The sequence below is a fragment of the Trachypithecus francoisi genome, unplaced genomic scaffold, assembly GCF_009764315.1.
Source record: "Trachypithecus francoisi isolate TF-2019V2 unplaced genomic scaffold, Tfra_2.0 Lachesis_group0, whole genome shotgun sequence".
NCBI lineage: Eukaryota > Metazoa > Chordata > Mammalia > Primates > Cercopithecidae > Trachypithecus > Trachypithecus francoisi.
Window position 1 is genome coordinate 107,720,838 of NW_022681453.1, and position 14,562 is coordinate 107,735,399.

Below are 14,562 nucleotides of genomic sequence, written 5' to 3' on the forward strand. Positions count from 1 at the left end.
TATATCAAAATAAGTGTGGTCAAAATGAAAATAATGGCTCAGATATTATTAAATCATTAACCTATATGAAAAATCAAAACTATCAATAGAAGCTTAAGGCATCAATGTGGCAACTTCATATTTAGAGACAGATTCATTGATAACATGTGTGTACACATTTAGTTCTATTTCATTTCTTTACTGTCAAAATCAACAGCATTGTAACTTCCAATCAATGTTTCTGCAAAAGGATCTTGACTTTGTAATTGCTTACTCAAGTAAAAATCAATATAGGAATTAATATTCAAGCCAGTTGTAACAAAATGTTTAGAGCAATCTCAGTTGGCAGAAGATTTAAAATTGGTCATTACTTATTTTTGACCACAGAAGGAAAGCTAGAAAAACTACTGTTTTGTAAGATATCATGAGCTAGTATAAGGTCTCAAAGGTTTTCCATTTATTGTATCAGACGTAATTCTGAATATTCACTGTTTTATGAACCATATCAGTCACATCAACTGGTTATTCTAGTTCATCAACTTTGCTTCCTACAAATGTGGTTTGCCTTTTCCAGAACAATTTCTTCATTTAGAAACATTTGACAGTCAACTTCTATAAAATATTGTAAGTAGCTAAATGATAGCTGGTATCTTAAGCATTACGTTTGGAGTGTTCTTAGGAATATAGAATAAAACATAGGCTTTGGTCAGAAAATCTTATTTTTCAAGTGTCTGTATCTGAACATTTTTGTTGGCAGGTGAAAACATAAGATTTTAAAAATGATTAATAATTATCCTTTATTCTTTTAAAGAAATATGGAGGTACAAAGAATCAAAGACCTTGCCCATCTAAGGAGGAATTTCTCATCACTGTTATCCTTGAACCTGACTTCTCCTTTCAGTTCCATGGCAGTAAATCTCTGCAGCATCAGCAGGTGCAGCCACTAACGACTCAATGTCCCTGCAGCCAATGTTTGTCTGTTCTATTTATTCCCATTCCTGACATGTCACTGAATCAGGCCATACCATGAACAGATATTAAAAAATACTGCCTTTCTATTAATTTTAAATGACCTTTTAATCTACATGTACATTTAAATTGTATAAAAGCACATCAAATTTCACCAGCAGAGAAAGAAGAGGATCAAGAGAGGCCACAGACCAAAGCACTTACATCTCAGAAGCCAGCATTAGGGGAGAAAACAAAACTAAAAATCCTCACAAATAAAGGAGAGTAAGAAAGAATTTTCAATTTAAGACATCAAAGAATAAATTCACACTCAGAGGTTCATGAAATATCTCAAATTTGCTAGCTGTCAATTGTGCCAAAGAAGCTGCTGGGAAAAAAATCAGATTATGCAGAGCCCTTCATCCTTTTCAACTTTCACTATGAATGTAGGTGCCTCAGTTAAGATTCAAAGTGCATACGTGCAAATAAAAATAATAATTTTAGCATTCTTCAGCACTTTGAAAGGTAGGTAGTTAACTTACTGAATGCATAATTAAAATCATAGGCATGTCCTAATGTGATTAGCTAACTAAAAACTCATCTCTGATAATATTAAAGGTGGTATCACCTCCTCCTAGAGTGAAATAAAATTATTAATGTCTAGTAGAACCAATCATGTCAGCCTAAGACTAAACAAAAATATACAGATTACATTTCAATATGCAGTGAGTGTGATAAGATTTATTTAAAATAATGCACTATTCTATTTTTAAGAATTAAGTAAATTATCTCTGAAGTTCTTCTTTGGGGAAAATAAGTGGTATTCAATCAGGGAGAATTAGAAACTACTAAAAAAATGTGACCTGGATTCAAACTTAAAAGATAAGCACACATAGAAATGATTTCACAAATCAGCAAACTCCACATGATTAACGTGTGTCTAGAAATAAAAATCCATGTTTTCGTAAGACAAATCTAATAAAGATATCGCACCATCAGTAACCTCCAGCTGAGCTTTTGCTAAAATGCTTCCTGCCACAGTTAAAGCCTGGCAGATGTAGTAACCCGCGTCGGAACGTTGAATGTTGGTGATTGTGAGGTCTCCGGTTGGTGACACTGAGCATCTACTGTTGGGCTGCTGGGGTTGGTTTGGGAAAAGTAGGTTCTGTGGAAGGAAGCACAGTCTCATCAATATTCATTTTCCACTTAAAAAATTATGTGAATAAAAGCTACTACAATTAGGGAATAAAGTGGGAAAAAGAAAACACATGGATTAAAAAATATGTGGTACGGAAATGTTTAAATGCAACACAGTGGGTTTCACTGATCAAGTGTTTCCAAATCATGGTGAAATAACATCCTCTAAGAAGTCAATATTTTCTCGTTGAAAGAACAATCATCTGTGTTTTTAAAGAATGGGATCTTTATCTCATCCTGATATTCTGCTAGTTAGTTAATATCTTTGAAACTTGTTTCTTCATCTGGAAAATGGGCAAAACAATTATTATCTGACTCAACTGCTAAGGCCTCCTGAAGATCTGGCCGTAACATGGACTGGGGATGGGTGGTATGAAGTGCACAGCTCTGAAGAATGCAAAGTATGATTGCTGTCGATCATTCTGAATACTTCACGGACTCAACTGAACTTCTCCCAAAGTTGTTCAAAAGTGCATGACAGAGAGCTGACTGTACTTCTGCTATAAGGTTTTTGCACCTTTGAATGGGGCTATAAACAAATACTACAATTTAAGCAAGATTAAGCAAATTACTGAACATAAAAAGAAAATGTAGAATGTTTCTAAAAGTGTGTTACCTTAAACAATTTCATAATATTACTTTCTTTTTAAAACAAAATTAGTTTACTCTATATCTCATATATACATATAGTCTCATTACAAATTGTAAAAGTTCATCTATGAGAGGAGTAACATTAATTTGGATGAACTATGTTGCCTTACTGTTGTTCAATTAAGAAAAACATTTGAGTATAATAAATTACATTGGGGCTTGTTTCCAAGTTGGATTATAAATAAGAAGATATCAATTTTTATGTTGTATTTACTTACAAAAAAGGACATTATACCCCTCTGGGATCTGTTTCTCCATATAGTAATTAATTTTCCAGGTTTGTAATTAAACAGTTTCAATACGTTGCAATCAGGAGGTAATAACATTCAATTAAAGGCACAGGACACATTTTCACCTTAAAATGTTTTTACCCTTGAAGTAATACCAATGGAAGAGGATAAAATAGGGTATTAACACTTTTCAATTATGCTAAATGACTTTAATCCTGCAAATGATGTCCTATTTTAATTAGAAGCTCTTCTCTTTATTGCAACATGATGGATGTCCACTTTATTAGATTCAAGTGTGACACTATAAGCCCACTTTACATAAACATTACCATGTTATTAAACTCCTTCTAAAAGGAGTGATGTTTGCTAGCATGTCAAGAATGTAATTTCAATATGCTATTGACCTCTTATAAAATGTGTGCTACTATATAAGGCTAGACATTTTCATGCATAGAAACACGATTTGAGAATCAGCTGATTCTACTGTAGATTCCAAATGTATTACCAAAATAAACAAGTTAAAAGAGAGAGTCTAAATTCTGAAGTCACTTGAAAATGATACAATAACTCAAAGTGCACACTTTCCTACAATTAGCCATTAGAATACTAATTTACATAGCACTAATATATCAGATGGGCTTCATTCTCTACGGGATCTCTTCCTCTACAATGTACCATCAGTCCACCTTCTAAATGATTCGTTGACATGGAAAATGGCATTAAACGAAGGTTAACCCATCATTTTTATTCTCTGCTTGCATGACATAGGCAAAAGAAAATGGATTACAAGGAAAAACCGGGAACTTCACAGCTCTTCCCACCTTGGAGATTGCCTGGGTATCCTATTAGAGCTAATTGGCATGATCAGCGTATATTGAGAAATATGGACCATTAAGTTCAGGCTTTTAACTGTTTCTATTGATGGATGGTCATAGATCACTATAAAAACTGGATATTGAAAACAGTAAGACCGATTTTTTTTTCCCAATATCCCAATTCATGATTTGAGAATTTATAATTTGCTCAAGCACTTCTCTCTTGTTCTCATTCACAGTATTTTTTTTCTCTCTCTCCCTCTCTCTCTCCCACCCCATCCCTCTCTATCTCTACCTCTGTCTCTCTGATGGGAGAGAGATAGGTGAGGGAAAGAAAACAAGACATAAGATTTTGTGTAATCTTTAACATTAATATCTCTGGAATTATATGCCACTTTGTCAAATACAGAAAAAGGAATACTTAAATGCTATTTAATTGTTATTTATTTTGAAACCATTAACAAAGATGTAGCATATTTAAATACCCTGTGTTTATTAAGCTACAAGGCCAATACAATTTTATGCACTACCTTGTAATTCAACTTGGAGCTACTTTAGGGAATGTGATTTACACATGATATAGTCTTAGCTATATAATAACAAGACACATTATAATGAGATTTCACTCAATACATGGGTTTAAAGTGTAAGTATGCAATGATCAAATTGCTTTACATCATTATATTTATTATCAGTGACATAACATTTTGCTTAACCTTCATAATGTGTAAAGCAATTTTATATATAAAACGACTTACTCATTTAAACTTTATTTGTGTGAAGTAAAATGTATTAGCGTTGTATTTTACATTAAGAAAATGAGTTTCAGTACATTTAAATGGCACTACAAAAGTTGTACAATTTATAAGGAGCAAACTGGATTTCAAATTTTCTCCTTTGTGTGTGTGTGTGCATGTGTATGTATGTGTATATGTGTGGTGTGTGTCTATGTGTATGTATGTGTCTCTGTGTGTCTACATGTGTGCATGTGTGTCTATGTGTATGTGTGTGATGTGTGTATATGTGTGTGTATGTCTATGTGTGTGGCGTGTGTGTATGTGTGTGTATATGTGTCTGTCTCTGCATGTATGTGTATATGTGTGTGTGTCTATGTGTGTGTGTATATATGTTTAATTGTCATGCTGCCTTACACTTACTTTAGAGTCTGAGACGCTAACATCTGAAAAGAATTTTAAAGCAAACAGTCAAAGAACTCTATGTGTGGAAACCTATTTTATAATTAGTAAATTATAAAGAAGATTTGAGAGTTAAGACGTGGAACAGTTCTGATGTTGGATACGGCAATGGCCATCACCTTTCCTTACATTCCCATGGCTACACTTACATTCCACAAGTCACAAGAGGAATGACTCCAACAAGGAGAGCTGAGTGAGGAATAAAACGCCATTCGTCCATCCAGACTGAGCTGTTAGAACTGCCCACTATGAGCTGGCACAGGAATTTATAGAAACCCACAACAGTTAGAGATAACAGCTGAACAGAACTTCTAAAGGCTTCCTTGCACACATGTATGTTGCAGATAAATGTATGTAAGTTTAATCAACAGAGTCCTCTAATGCAACTTATATTTCCCATCTCTGGCCAAGGTTTTAGATTTCTAGAGATGTTTAATAATGACTTCCATTATTCCCAAGGAAATTCTTCTGGAACATGTAGTAATAACAGAATGTGATAAGGAAGACCACCAGGAGGTCTATTCCTCAGAATATGCCTAGTAGTGCATGTTTCTAGAAAGTTTAGAACGAAAATATCTCCAGGTCCCATGGGAATGCATGGATACATTATTTTGCAAACAACACAATTTTTGAACTAGTTTTAGCTGGAAATTTTACTCATTGCTGACGAATCTAGAAGCTAAGCAGTTGTCCAAGTTTGGACCAAGTTCTGAATGAGAAAACTAGTGTATCCAGTTGACTTTTCATAGACACTCTGAGAGGCCATGTTGCCCAGAGAGAGCCCTGGAGAGGACAAACCAGTGCAGAACAAAGACAAGACAGGTATGGGTTCCTTCTAGTGTACTACGTAGTATTTCCTGTCTAACCACACTGCGGATGAATCCAGGAGGAACAGAGAAGGAAAAGATTTATCCTACTCTTAAATGGAAGCAAGCTTGAATTAAGGGTAAGAAGTCGTTTATGCTGTGTAGTTAAGAGAGAGGATGGAAATTAAATTCTGGATCAATTAAAAAAATATTTCTGACTGTTTTCCATGTCACAGAGACTCTATCATACCACGTAACTCAATACAAGAAAACAAAATTAGCTTTACCTTAACAGATTTTAAGTAGCTACAGAGGTTTTGGGTTGACTTTTAACGATAATTTTGTTATATTGCTTTATTGCTGTTCTGTGTAAGAGACAGAATTTTGAAAAGATTAATACTAGAAAATAAAGAATGCTATTACTAGAACATCTGACTCCCACTTATTTTTACATTCACCACTCTCTTTTTCAGAAATAAAATAAATTCAAACATTGAGAACAAGAGAAGCAAGGCAAGTTTCAGGAGCAGCAGAGACAGTAGAAGCCCAGAGATTTCAGAAAAGCAGTGAAAACCTCACACTCACCTGGCTGCCTTCTTTCTGCCAAAAAACAGCTGGCTGCGGGTTTCCTTTAGTTTCACAGGGAAAGGTCACTGTGCGACCCTGAGCAACAATCTGATCTCTTGGCCGAACCACAAACTGGGGGGGAGCTATAATCGAAAAGAAAAGAAAGTGTGTAAATATCAACCACCGACAAAGAAAAATACATCAAGGAGAAAATACGGTACTATGTTGCTTGTTCAGTGCCAGGGAGAGACTACAGTGTATTATTTACTTTTACACATTTCTCAAAACACAGAAAAGAAAGACATTATATTCAATCAAATGTGAGGAAAGAAGCAAAATTTTTAGCAGACATATTTTAAATGTTGTACGTTGTAATCCTTTGGCCTATATATCCTTGCATAGAAAGTTAGATTTTTTTAATGATTTTAACACTTTTAAGGAAAAACATGGATCCTCAAGCTGGTTCTGCTTTTTAAATAAATAAAGATAAAAAAAGAATCACTCTCTTACTCAACCATCTCCTTCCTCTAAAGTCAATTTATTGACAAGCATTGGCTGTTTTTATAGTAACTGCAAGAATTATATAAGGCACAGGGATACCAGAAGGTATAAAATATGACCCCTATTCTTAAAGTGCTTATATCTAGAATTCAAGAGTTGAAAGATTAAAGACATTGAAGAATTGAAGAGATGGGAATTACATACAAGGGTAATAAGCAATATAAATAAATGTACTGAATGGTGGACTCAATCTAATTAATTTCATTTAGATAGATAAAGATTAGTCCGGTAATTACTATGTTCCCCTACTGGGCACTAAAGATACAGAGATGAGAAGCTTTTATCCTGAAGCCATCAGGGAGCTTATAGTCTAATGGAAAGGAAAAATACAATGACAATGACGAAAACCAAAACAAAATTAAATCAACACTTATCTAAGACTGTGGGAAGTGCAATGATAGAGGTGACCTCAGAGCACAGCGGAGGAGAATTTAAGTTATTGTATATATAATAAATATAATAAAACTTAGGAGAAAGAAATCCCTTGGTGTTGTAAAACCTACAGAAGGCTCTGTGTAGAAAATGGGCATTATGGCAGCTTTGAGGTAAATGGAAAAATGAACACATGCCAAACAAGGAGATTATGGAGCAAAGTGTAAGAAGCAAGAACAAACTTAGGATATACAGTGTGTAATTTGGCAGGATGGAGGGTCCAAGTTATGTAAACACTTTTGGCTACAAAGGAGGGTTTAAGAAGTCAAACTGAGGATTTTATTCTGGTTTTTTCTAAGCTGAAAAGTGACAGATGCAAAAGATAATTTTTGGCGGCTTTAACCCTCTAATGAATGTAGCATGGATTGGAGAGGAAGGCACTTAGTCTGTAAAACAAGGAGTCTAACTGGGAGGCTATTAAAATGGTACAGGTGAAACTAATGAGACCAAGACATAAGTAACTCCAACAGAAAATAAAAGAAAGGGATGGGGGTAAAAATCCTAAGAAAGTTCAGATTTAAATGGTGGTCTAATGATCTTGAGAGAATAAAGGGAAAGACAGTAGGCAGTATAACTGGAAGTTTTCACAAGGGCATCTCCCCACTGAAACCCATTTTTGTTGAACAGAAAACACCGTGCTTATTCCATGACTTTTGTAATAATCTATTTCCACTTAAACTAGCTGCTTAGGCTAGAAAACAGAGACAGAAAACACTTTAAAATCAACTCCAATTTTTAGAACCTAGTGGTACTTTAAAGCGCTCTAACCATAAGTGACATCTGGTAAAAAGTGTCACTTGAAATCATTTCAGTGCTTCAGGAGAAAAGAAGTGCAGCTCCAAGAAGAGGGTGAATGTAGAGCAGCCCCAAATGTGCAACCAATAATTCCTCAGCCTTACAAGAATGTGAGCATGGAAAAAGCAGCAGCATTTTTCCAAACAATTCACTGGGATTTGTATTGATTTATTTTTTGGTGTTCTATTATACTGCCTCCTAGTTCAACACATCTAACACATACCCCAGGAACAGATGGGATAAATCTACTAAGAGAAATTTTCTTCTAGAACTGTAGATAACAGAAGACTCATTCTCACAGTATGGAGAACGCAGATTTATGAATCTGTTTGAACAGAGCATGGTGTGCGTTGCCTTGTCTTTTCAGGAGATTAGTTGCCTCTTACAATCTTCTTGTTATTTCTACACAATTCTCCTGCATCAGCAGATTCACTGATTTTTTTCCATGTTTTCTAATAGAAATGATAGTTTAAATCAATGTTATAAAATTATCTTACAGAAAACTCTTAAAACACCGCATTGACCATTTTTTTCAGTAGAAATGTGAAGCCACCAGGTATTTGTACCAAAAAAGCATTTAAGGTTTGTTTCTGTCATCTGCAATATTGTAGAAAAATATTTGTTATGAAAAAGTTGAGTATATAGTTATCTCTTTGTAATTCCATAAAGAAAAATAAGAGTGTCAACATGGACATTTGCTAAGTGAGAAGTATTGAATAATTTAGCATGTATCTAAATAATTAAAAATTCAAAACTCAGTTGAGTCAAAATCAGTCATTTAAAAGACTTGAATAAAAATCACCTATTTAGCTTATTAGTTAATTTGTACTGCTTTGGGCCAGAAAGAATTTAATTATCTCACAAAAGTAGTTAGTAAAACCTTAGAGTCTTGGATACTCTATACAGTCCTTCTTTACAAATTTTTAAAATATATTAACTGAGAATAAACATGATTGAAATCATCAAATGAAATCAATGAAATATAAACATATATTTATGTGTTTTATAGTTTCACGTATATTATTCTTCATCTATCCAGTGAAATTACCAATCTCTATCAGTAAAATCACCAGGTGTACTTTAGAAGTACAGACTTCTATGAATTTAATTTTCAAATTTTGAAAATTTTTTTTTGTGGATGAATGATTTAGCAAAATTCTTTTGGCATCTAGATATTACAATTTTAACACAGCTGCTAAAATATAATCCTCAAAATAAGGACTGACAAATGACTACATTTATGAATCCACTTTTCTGAAAAGACATAATTCATCCATTTAGTCACACAAAATGTATTGATTGACTAAAAATGATGATACATTCTGGTTGGTACAGGGAGATGGAAAGCCAAATAAAATTGTTCTTGCTCTGTGGCAGAGACTTACAAGTAAATACATAAACAAATACACAAAAATGGCAAAACGTGATTTTTTTCAGTGAAAACAGAAAAAAATGCAGAGGGCACCAGGGGAGCAAGAGTGGAACAGAACCAATCAGGCCATGTTGTGAGAAAAAAAAAAAAGAGAGAGAAAGTGCTAGGGCATGGCCACATTAGAGCTGTACTTTGGAGGACAAGTAAGAGTTGACTAGGTGCAGAGTGGTAAGGTCACTTGGGACAAAGAGAAGCAGCATATAAGGCAGAGACACATTGAACTGGATGTTTAGGGGCTTGTAAAGGATTCTGAGAATAAAAGAAATCCAGGTCACAGAGTTGACATAGATAGGACCAGATGATTCCTGCTAAACGGGTGTAACATTTCGTCCTGAAAACCGTAAAGATCTGTTCAAAGACATTTTTGTAAGAAAGATAGAATCAGATTTCTATTTCGGAAAGGGTGCTTTAGAAGCGATGTAGATGAGGATTAGAGAAAGAGCAAAGACAAAGCGCTGGGAAATCTTCACAAGTTGGGGCAGAAAATCCAGTTGAGAATTTCTATTTATAGTAGCACCGAAGACACCATTTCATCAGGGCTTTTAAAGGACAAAGAAATTCTGCAAAATCATGACATAATATTTACCACTGATAGTATAATCTAAAAAGGCCAGGAAATTATAATTTCTGGAACTTTTACCCAATACTGGATTATTTTAAAAACCACTAACAAAAAACTGTCAGCATCTGTTATTTATCCTACAAAATACATTTTCATGTGATGTTTATTTACATTGTACATTTACTCCAAGTCGTAATGTGTTGTATTTCAAATGCATCCAATAGACTATTGTCACCAGAACTTATGCCACATTGATCTTGCTGGAACTAAAATCATCTAATCATTTTTTAATTAAAAAAATGGAAAATATGGAAACATTTATCAAAGCAAAAAATTTGAAGCGTATTCAAGTCTGTGAAAATATACATCCTTTCCTATTATCACCTGAAGGTGGACCAAAGAAACAAATGGCATCAATTACTTTTACTTTTGTAGACTCTCTGCCTGCCCGAGATCTATATTGCAATCTTCTGTGAAGGGATATCAGCTGAAGGAATTTGTTTTTGAGGTTTTAAATGAAAAACGGCATCAATAATTCTTCTAATAACCCTCCACAGTTTCAGTGTCTCTGCCAGGTGGCAGTGAAAATGATCTGAAAAGACAGTATTTGGCTGATGGCACCAATGGGAGGGAGTAGACAGAGGTGGCATTTTATCAACACAGCACAATAGCACAAAGTGTGCTATACATAAAATAGATTTTCTATAATGACTCCCATTAAGTATTAAAAAAAAAAAAACAACACTACTAGGTCCTCAAGATGACAATTCCAAACACACGTTTAAACCCAATGTGAATTAAAGAGATTGAGTTATAAACTCCAGAAGAATATGCCTGTTATAAAAATGGCAATTCTACTATATGTCTCTAAGAGAGAAGACTATAAAATATATATTTATATTGTGTCTAAAACCTGAAAGCATTGGAAAAATATTTTGTAACTACGAGGTAATATCCTACTTGCTTAATCTGTCAAGTGATTATACCTTATTGCTTCAGCTATAACTAGAAATGAGATGAAGCCCACAGAATGGCACAATTTAGTGTCTAATCAACACTTACAAGTTACAAAACAATAGCTCTGTAAGAAAAGTATGTTGTGTGATTTCCAGAGAAGCAGACCCAAATATAAAAAGGTCAGTTAAGATTAGAGGTCTGGGACAGTTCACTTGAAACTGTGTTTTGAGAATTTAAATACAATGCACAGTAAATTAGATTTGATTTCTGCTAAATTATGCTTTGATACTGCATTCAGCCCAAGCTGGCTTCAATCAAAGTCACACTACAGTTCTGTTATGCTAATGCGTGTCAGTGAGTGAGAGTGGGTGGTATGGAAATCAGATAGCTGAACATGAGTAGCAAGCACAGGCTGTGCATGAGGTGGGCTTTGAGATGAGGGGATGGGGGACTCTAAAGGTGAATCACATCATGTTCAGAGTGGTTTCCACAGGAAAATACGACTTCCTACGGCAGGCATTAGCACGGAGAGAGTCATGCAACAGCCAGGCCCGTTCATATGGGGCACAGGGTGAATACAGGCATGTTCAGCCACTCTTTTTCTTTGGATATAATTTTATGCCTGAATGAATAAACTTTAATTCTATAATAGCCATTTGGAATTTTTTGACAAACTCAAGTACGATTGTTTTTGCTATTTCACATATTTGCTTGTTAAATACTAACATATTCTATAAGCATATTTAAGAAGCATTCTCTTCCATCATTTGCTTGAGTTAAAATTTCACTTAGTCACAACCCGTTTAATAGAATGGCAATAATTAACATTAATTGAGTGCTTATTATGTGCCAGAGTTTGTGTTAAACCTTCCACAGGCATTATCTCAATATTTGAAAAGCCTTATGTTTCAACTACTATCATAATGAAGTAAAACTCGTAAACTGAATCTCATGAAGGACATAAGTAACGCAGCTTTATTATTATTTTATTTTATTTTATTTTAAAGTTCCGCTGTGTGTGTGCAGGATGTGCAGGTTTGTTACACAGGTAAATGTGTGCCACGATGAACTGCTGCACCTATCAACCCCTCACCTAGGTGTTACCCGCAGCATGCATTCGCTATTTTTTCCCGATGCTGTCCCTCCCGCTGCGTGCCCCCACTGCCCCCGACTGGTCCCAGTGTGTATTGTTCCCCTCCCTGTGCCTGTGTGTTCACATTGTTCAGCTTCCACTTGTAAGTGAGAACATGCAAGAAACACAGCTTTCTGAAAGTTAAATTAGATTGGAGGACAGGTTTGATTTCTGGTTCATTCCAATGCCACAGTAGGAACTCTTAAACACTGAGATGCCAGATTAATTTGGTTCCCTTTGAACCAAGATCTGATCAACTAAAAATGTGTCATATCTAATACCAAGAAGAATGATAGAATTTTAATGCCATAATTTCCAATACGCTATAAAGATTTGAAAAATAACAACATTATGTTTTCCCTGAATAATTGTTTTTATCATTAGGGTAGCATAAAACCCATTGTCTTTCTCTTTCTATACTACCTAGATGTATAACCTTTCTTAAGTACACTTTCTTCAAGTCACTCTTTATTCATAAACCTATCGTGCTTTTCATTTCATCACAGTGAAAACCTACAATTCTTAGCATAGCAATGCTTGCAAATTATTCTCCTCAGTGTAGCATTTTGGCTTCCATCAGCTAACCTAAGATTTTCCAATCCTGACACTCATTTGTCCTCAAACTAGCTCCAGCATTTCAGCAGAGCAGTCTCTCCTTTCAATCACTGGCATTTGCTTGGTCTTGTGGTTAACCCACCCTGATGTCAATTACCCTTTGGTCCTCTTTGTCAACAATGATTAACCTGAACAATCTCTGACCTTGTGCTTGTCTTGTGTTCTTTCCAATTTAAGGTACTTGTTCTTGCTCGCATTGCCTTGTGTCTCTATTTCTCCCTAGCCTCTGTGTCAGACTTCCTTAGTTCAGTTTGAAGTTTTTACTGGTACGGGGTGCGGTCTACTATTTAGCATATAAATGGCGTACTTATTTCACCTAGAAAAGCCCAAAGCAGTAAACACTAAATGAATGCCTGGGAATAGTACATTTTAAAAAGAATAGAATCCTTGATCTAAAGCAAATACTCAATATTTTTTCCATCTCATTCTACCTAAGGAATAATATACCTATATAGCCGCCAGTGACAGGGACTTACTACTGCAGTAGTAAATATGGTGTTTGAAAAAAATATATAGGTGCTTTGAAACAAAAACTAATGGATTCTGATATATGTTGTTTCAAATATGTTACCTGAATACAAATCTAACCGATTCTGATGTGCCCTTTTGTAGAGAGTGCTGCTGCACCACGTTGGAAATTGATGACCCAAGACTATCAATGAGTAGTCAACATTCCAGAGAAACAAAAGCACTACAGACAAATAAAGGCATTGAGTAACACTGGGTTTTAAAAGTTCCTGCAAAAGGCCGCGCCCGGTGGCTCACGCCTGTAATCCTCGCACTTTGGGAGGCCGAGGCGGGTGGACTGCCTGAGCTCAGGAGTTTGAGACCAGCCTGGGCAACATGGCGAAACCCCGTCTCTACTAAAATACAAAAGAAATTAGCTGGGCATGGCAGAGTGCGCCTGTAGTCCCAGCTACTTGGGAGACTGAGGCAGGAGAATGGCATGAATCCAGGAGGTGGAGCTTGCAGTGAGCTGAGACGGCACCACTGCACTCCAGCCTGGGCGACAGAGCAAGTCTCCGTCTCTAAAAAGAAGAAGAGAAAAAAAAAGTTTCTGCAAAAATTAGTTCATAGGCTTGCCTCCACCAACAAGAAACAGATAGTGAGAAATCGTTTCTTTCCAATGCAATATAGACCAGTAATAAGAGATAAATGTTTACTCAACTCAGGTTGGGTTCTAATTTATACATGATTGCTTCTTCAACTTATTTAACTTCATTTAACTTTTACTATGTAATATTTCATTTGATTTCAAAAGATTTTCTGTTAATAATATTGGAAATGCACACACACTGCCATGGAAATGTTTGATTTGAAGCTTATTAACACATAATTCATCTCAGAGGAAGCAATGTATTTATAATAGAAAATATAAATTAGAAACATAGGATTGAAAATAATCACTTTTATAAAGAGGATTTAATCACATTTTACTCATTTGTCACTATTTCCAAGAAATGTAAATGATTGGTCGGGCGCAGAGGCTCACGCCTGTAATCCCAGCACTTTGGGAGGCGAGGCGGGTGCGAGGTCAGGAGATGGAGACCATCCTGGCTAACACGGTGAAACCCCGTCTCTACTAAAAATACAAAAAATGAGCCGGGCGAGGTGGCGCCGCCTGTAGTCCCAGCTCCTCGGGAGGCGGAGGCAGGAGAATGGCGGGAACCCGGGGGGCGGAGCTTGC

At 35.5% G+C, this 14,562-nt stretch overlaps 1 protein-coding gene across 6 annotated transcripts in view; it reads right to left on the minus strand.

Moving 5' to 3' along the window:
- The window catches only part of ROBO2 (roundabout guidance receptor 2), a 619,239-nt gene that overhangs the window by 98,732 nt on the left and 505,945 nt on the right, over positions 1–14,562 (minus strand). For all 6 annotated transcript variants that reach the window (XM_033211611.1, XM_033211608.1, XM_033211607.1 and 3 more), the window contains exons 8-9: positions 6,408–6,532; positions 1,921–2,092 (exon numbers count right to left, since the gene is read on the minus strand). In XM_033211611.1, coding sequence (XP_033067502.1) covers positions 1,921–2,092; positions 6,408–6,532 — 297 coding nt within the window. The remainder of the gene's footprint in view (positions 1–1,920; positions 2,093–6,407; positions 6,533–14,562) is intronic.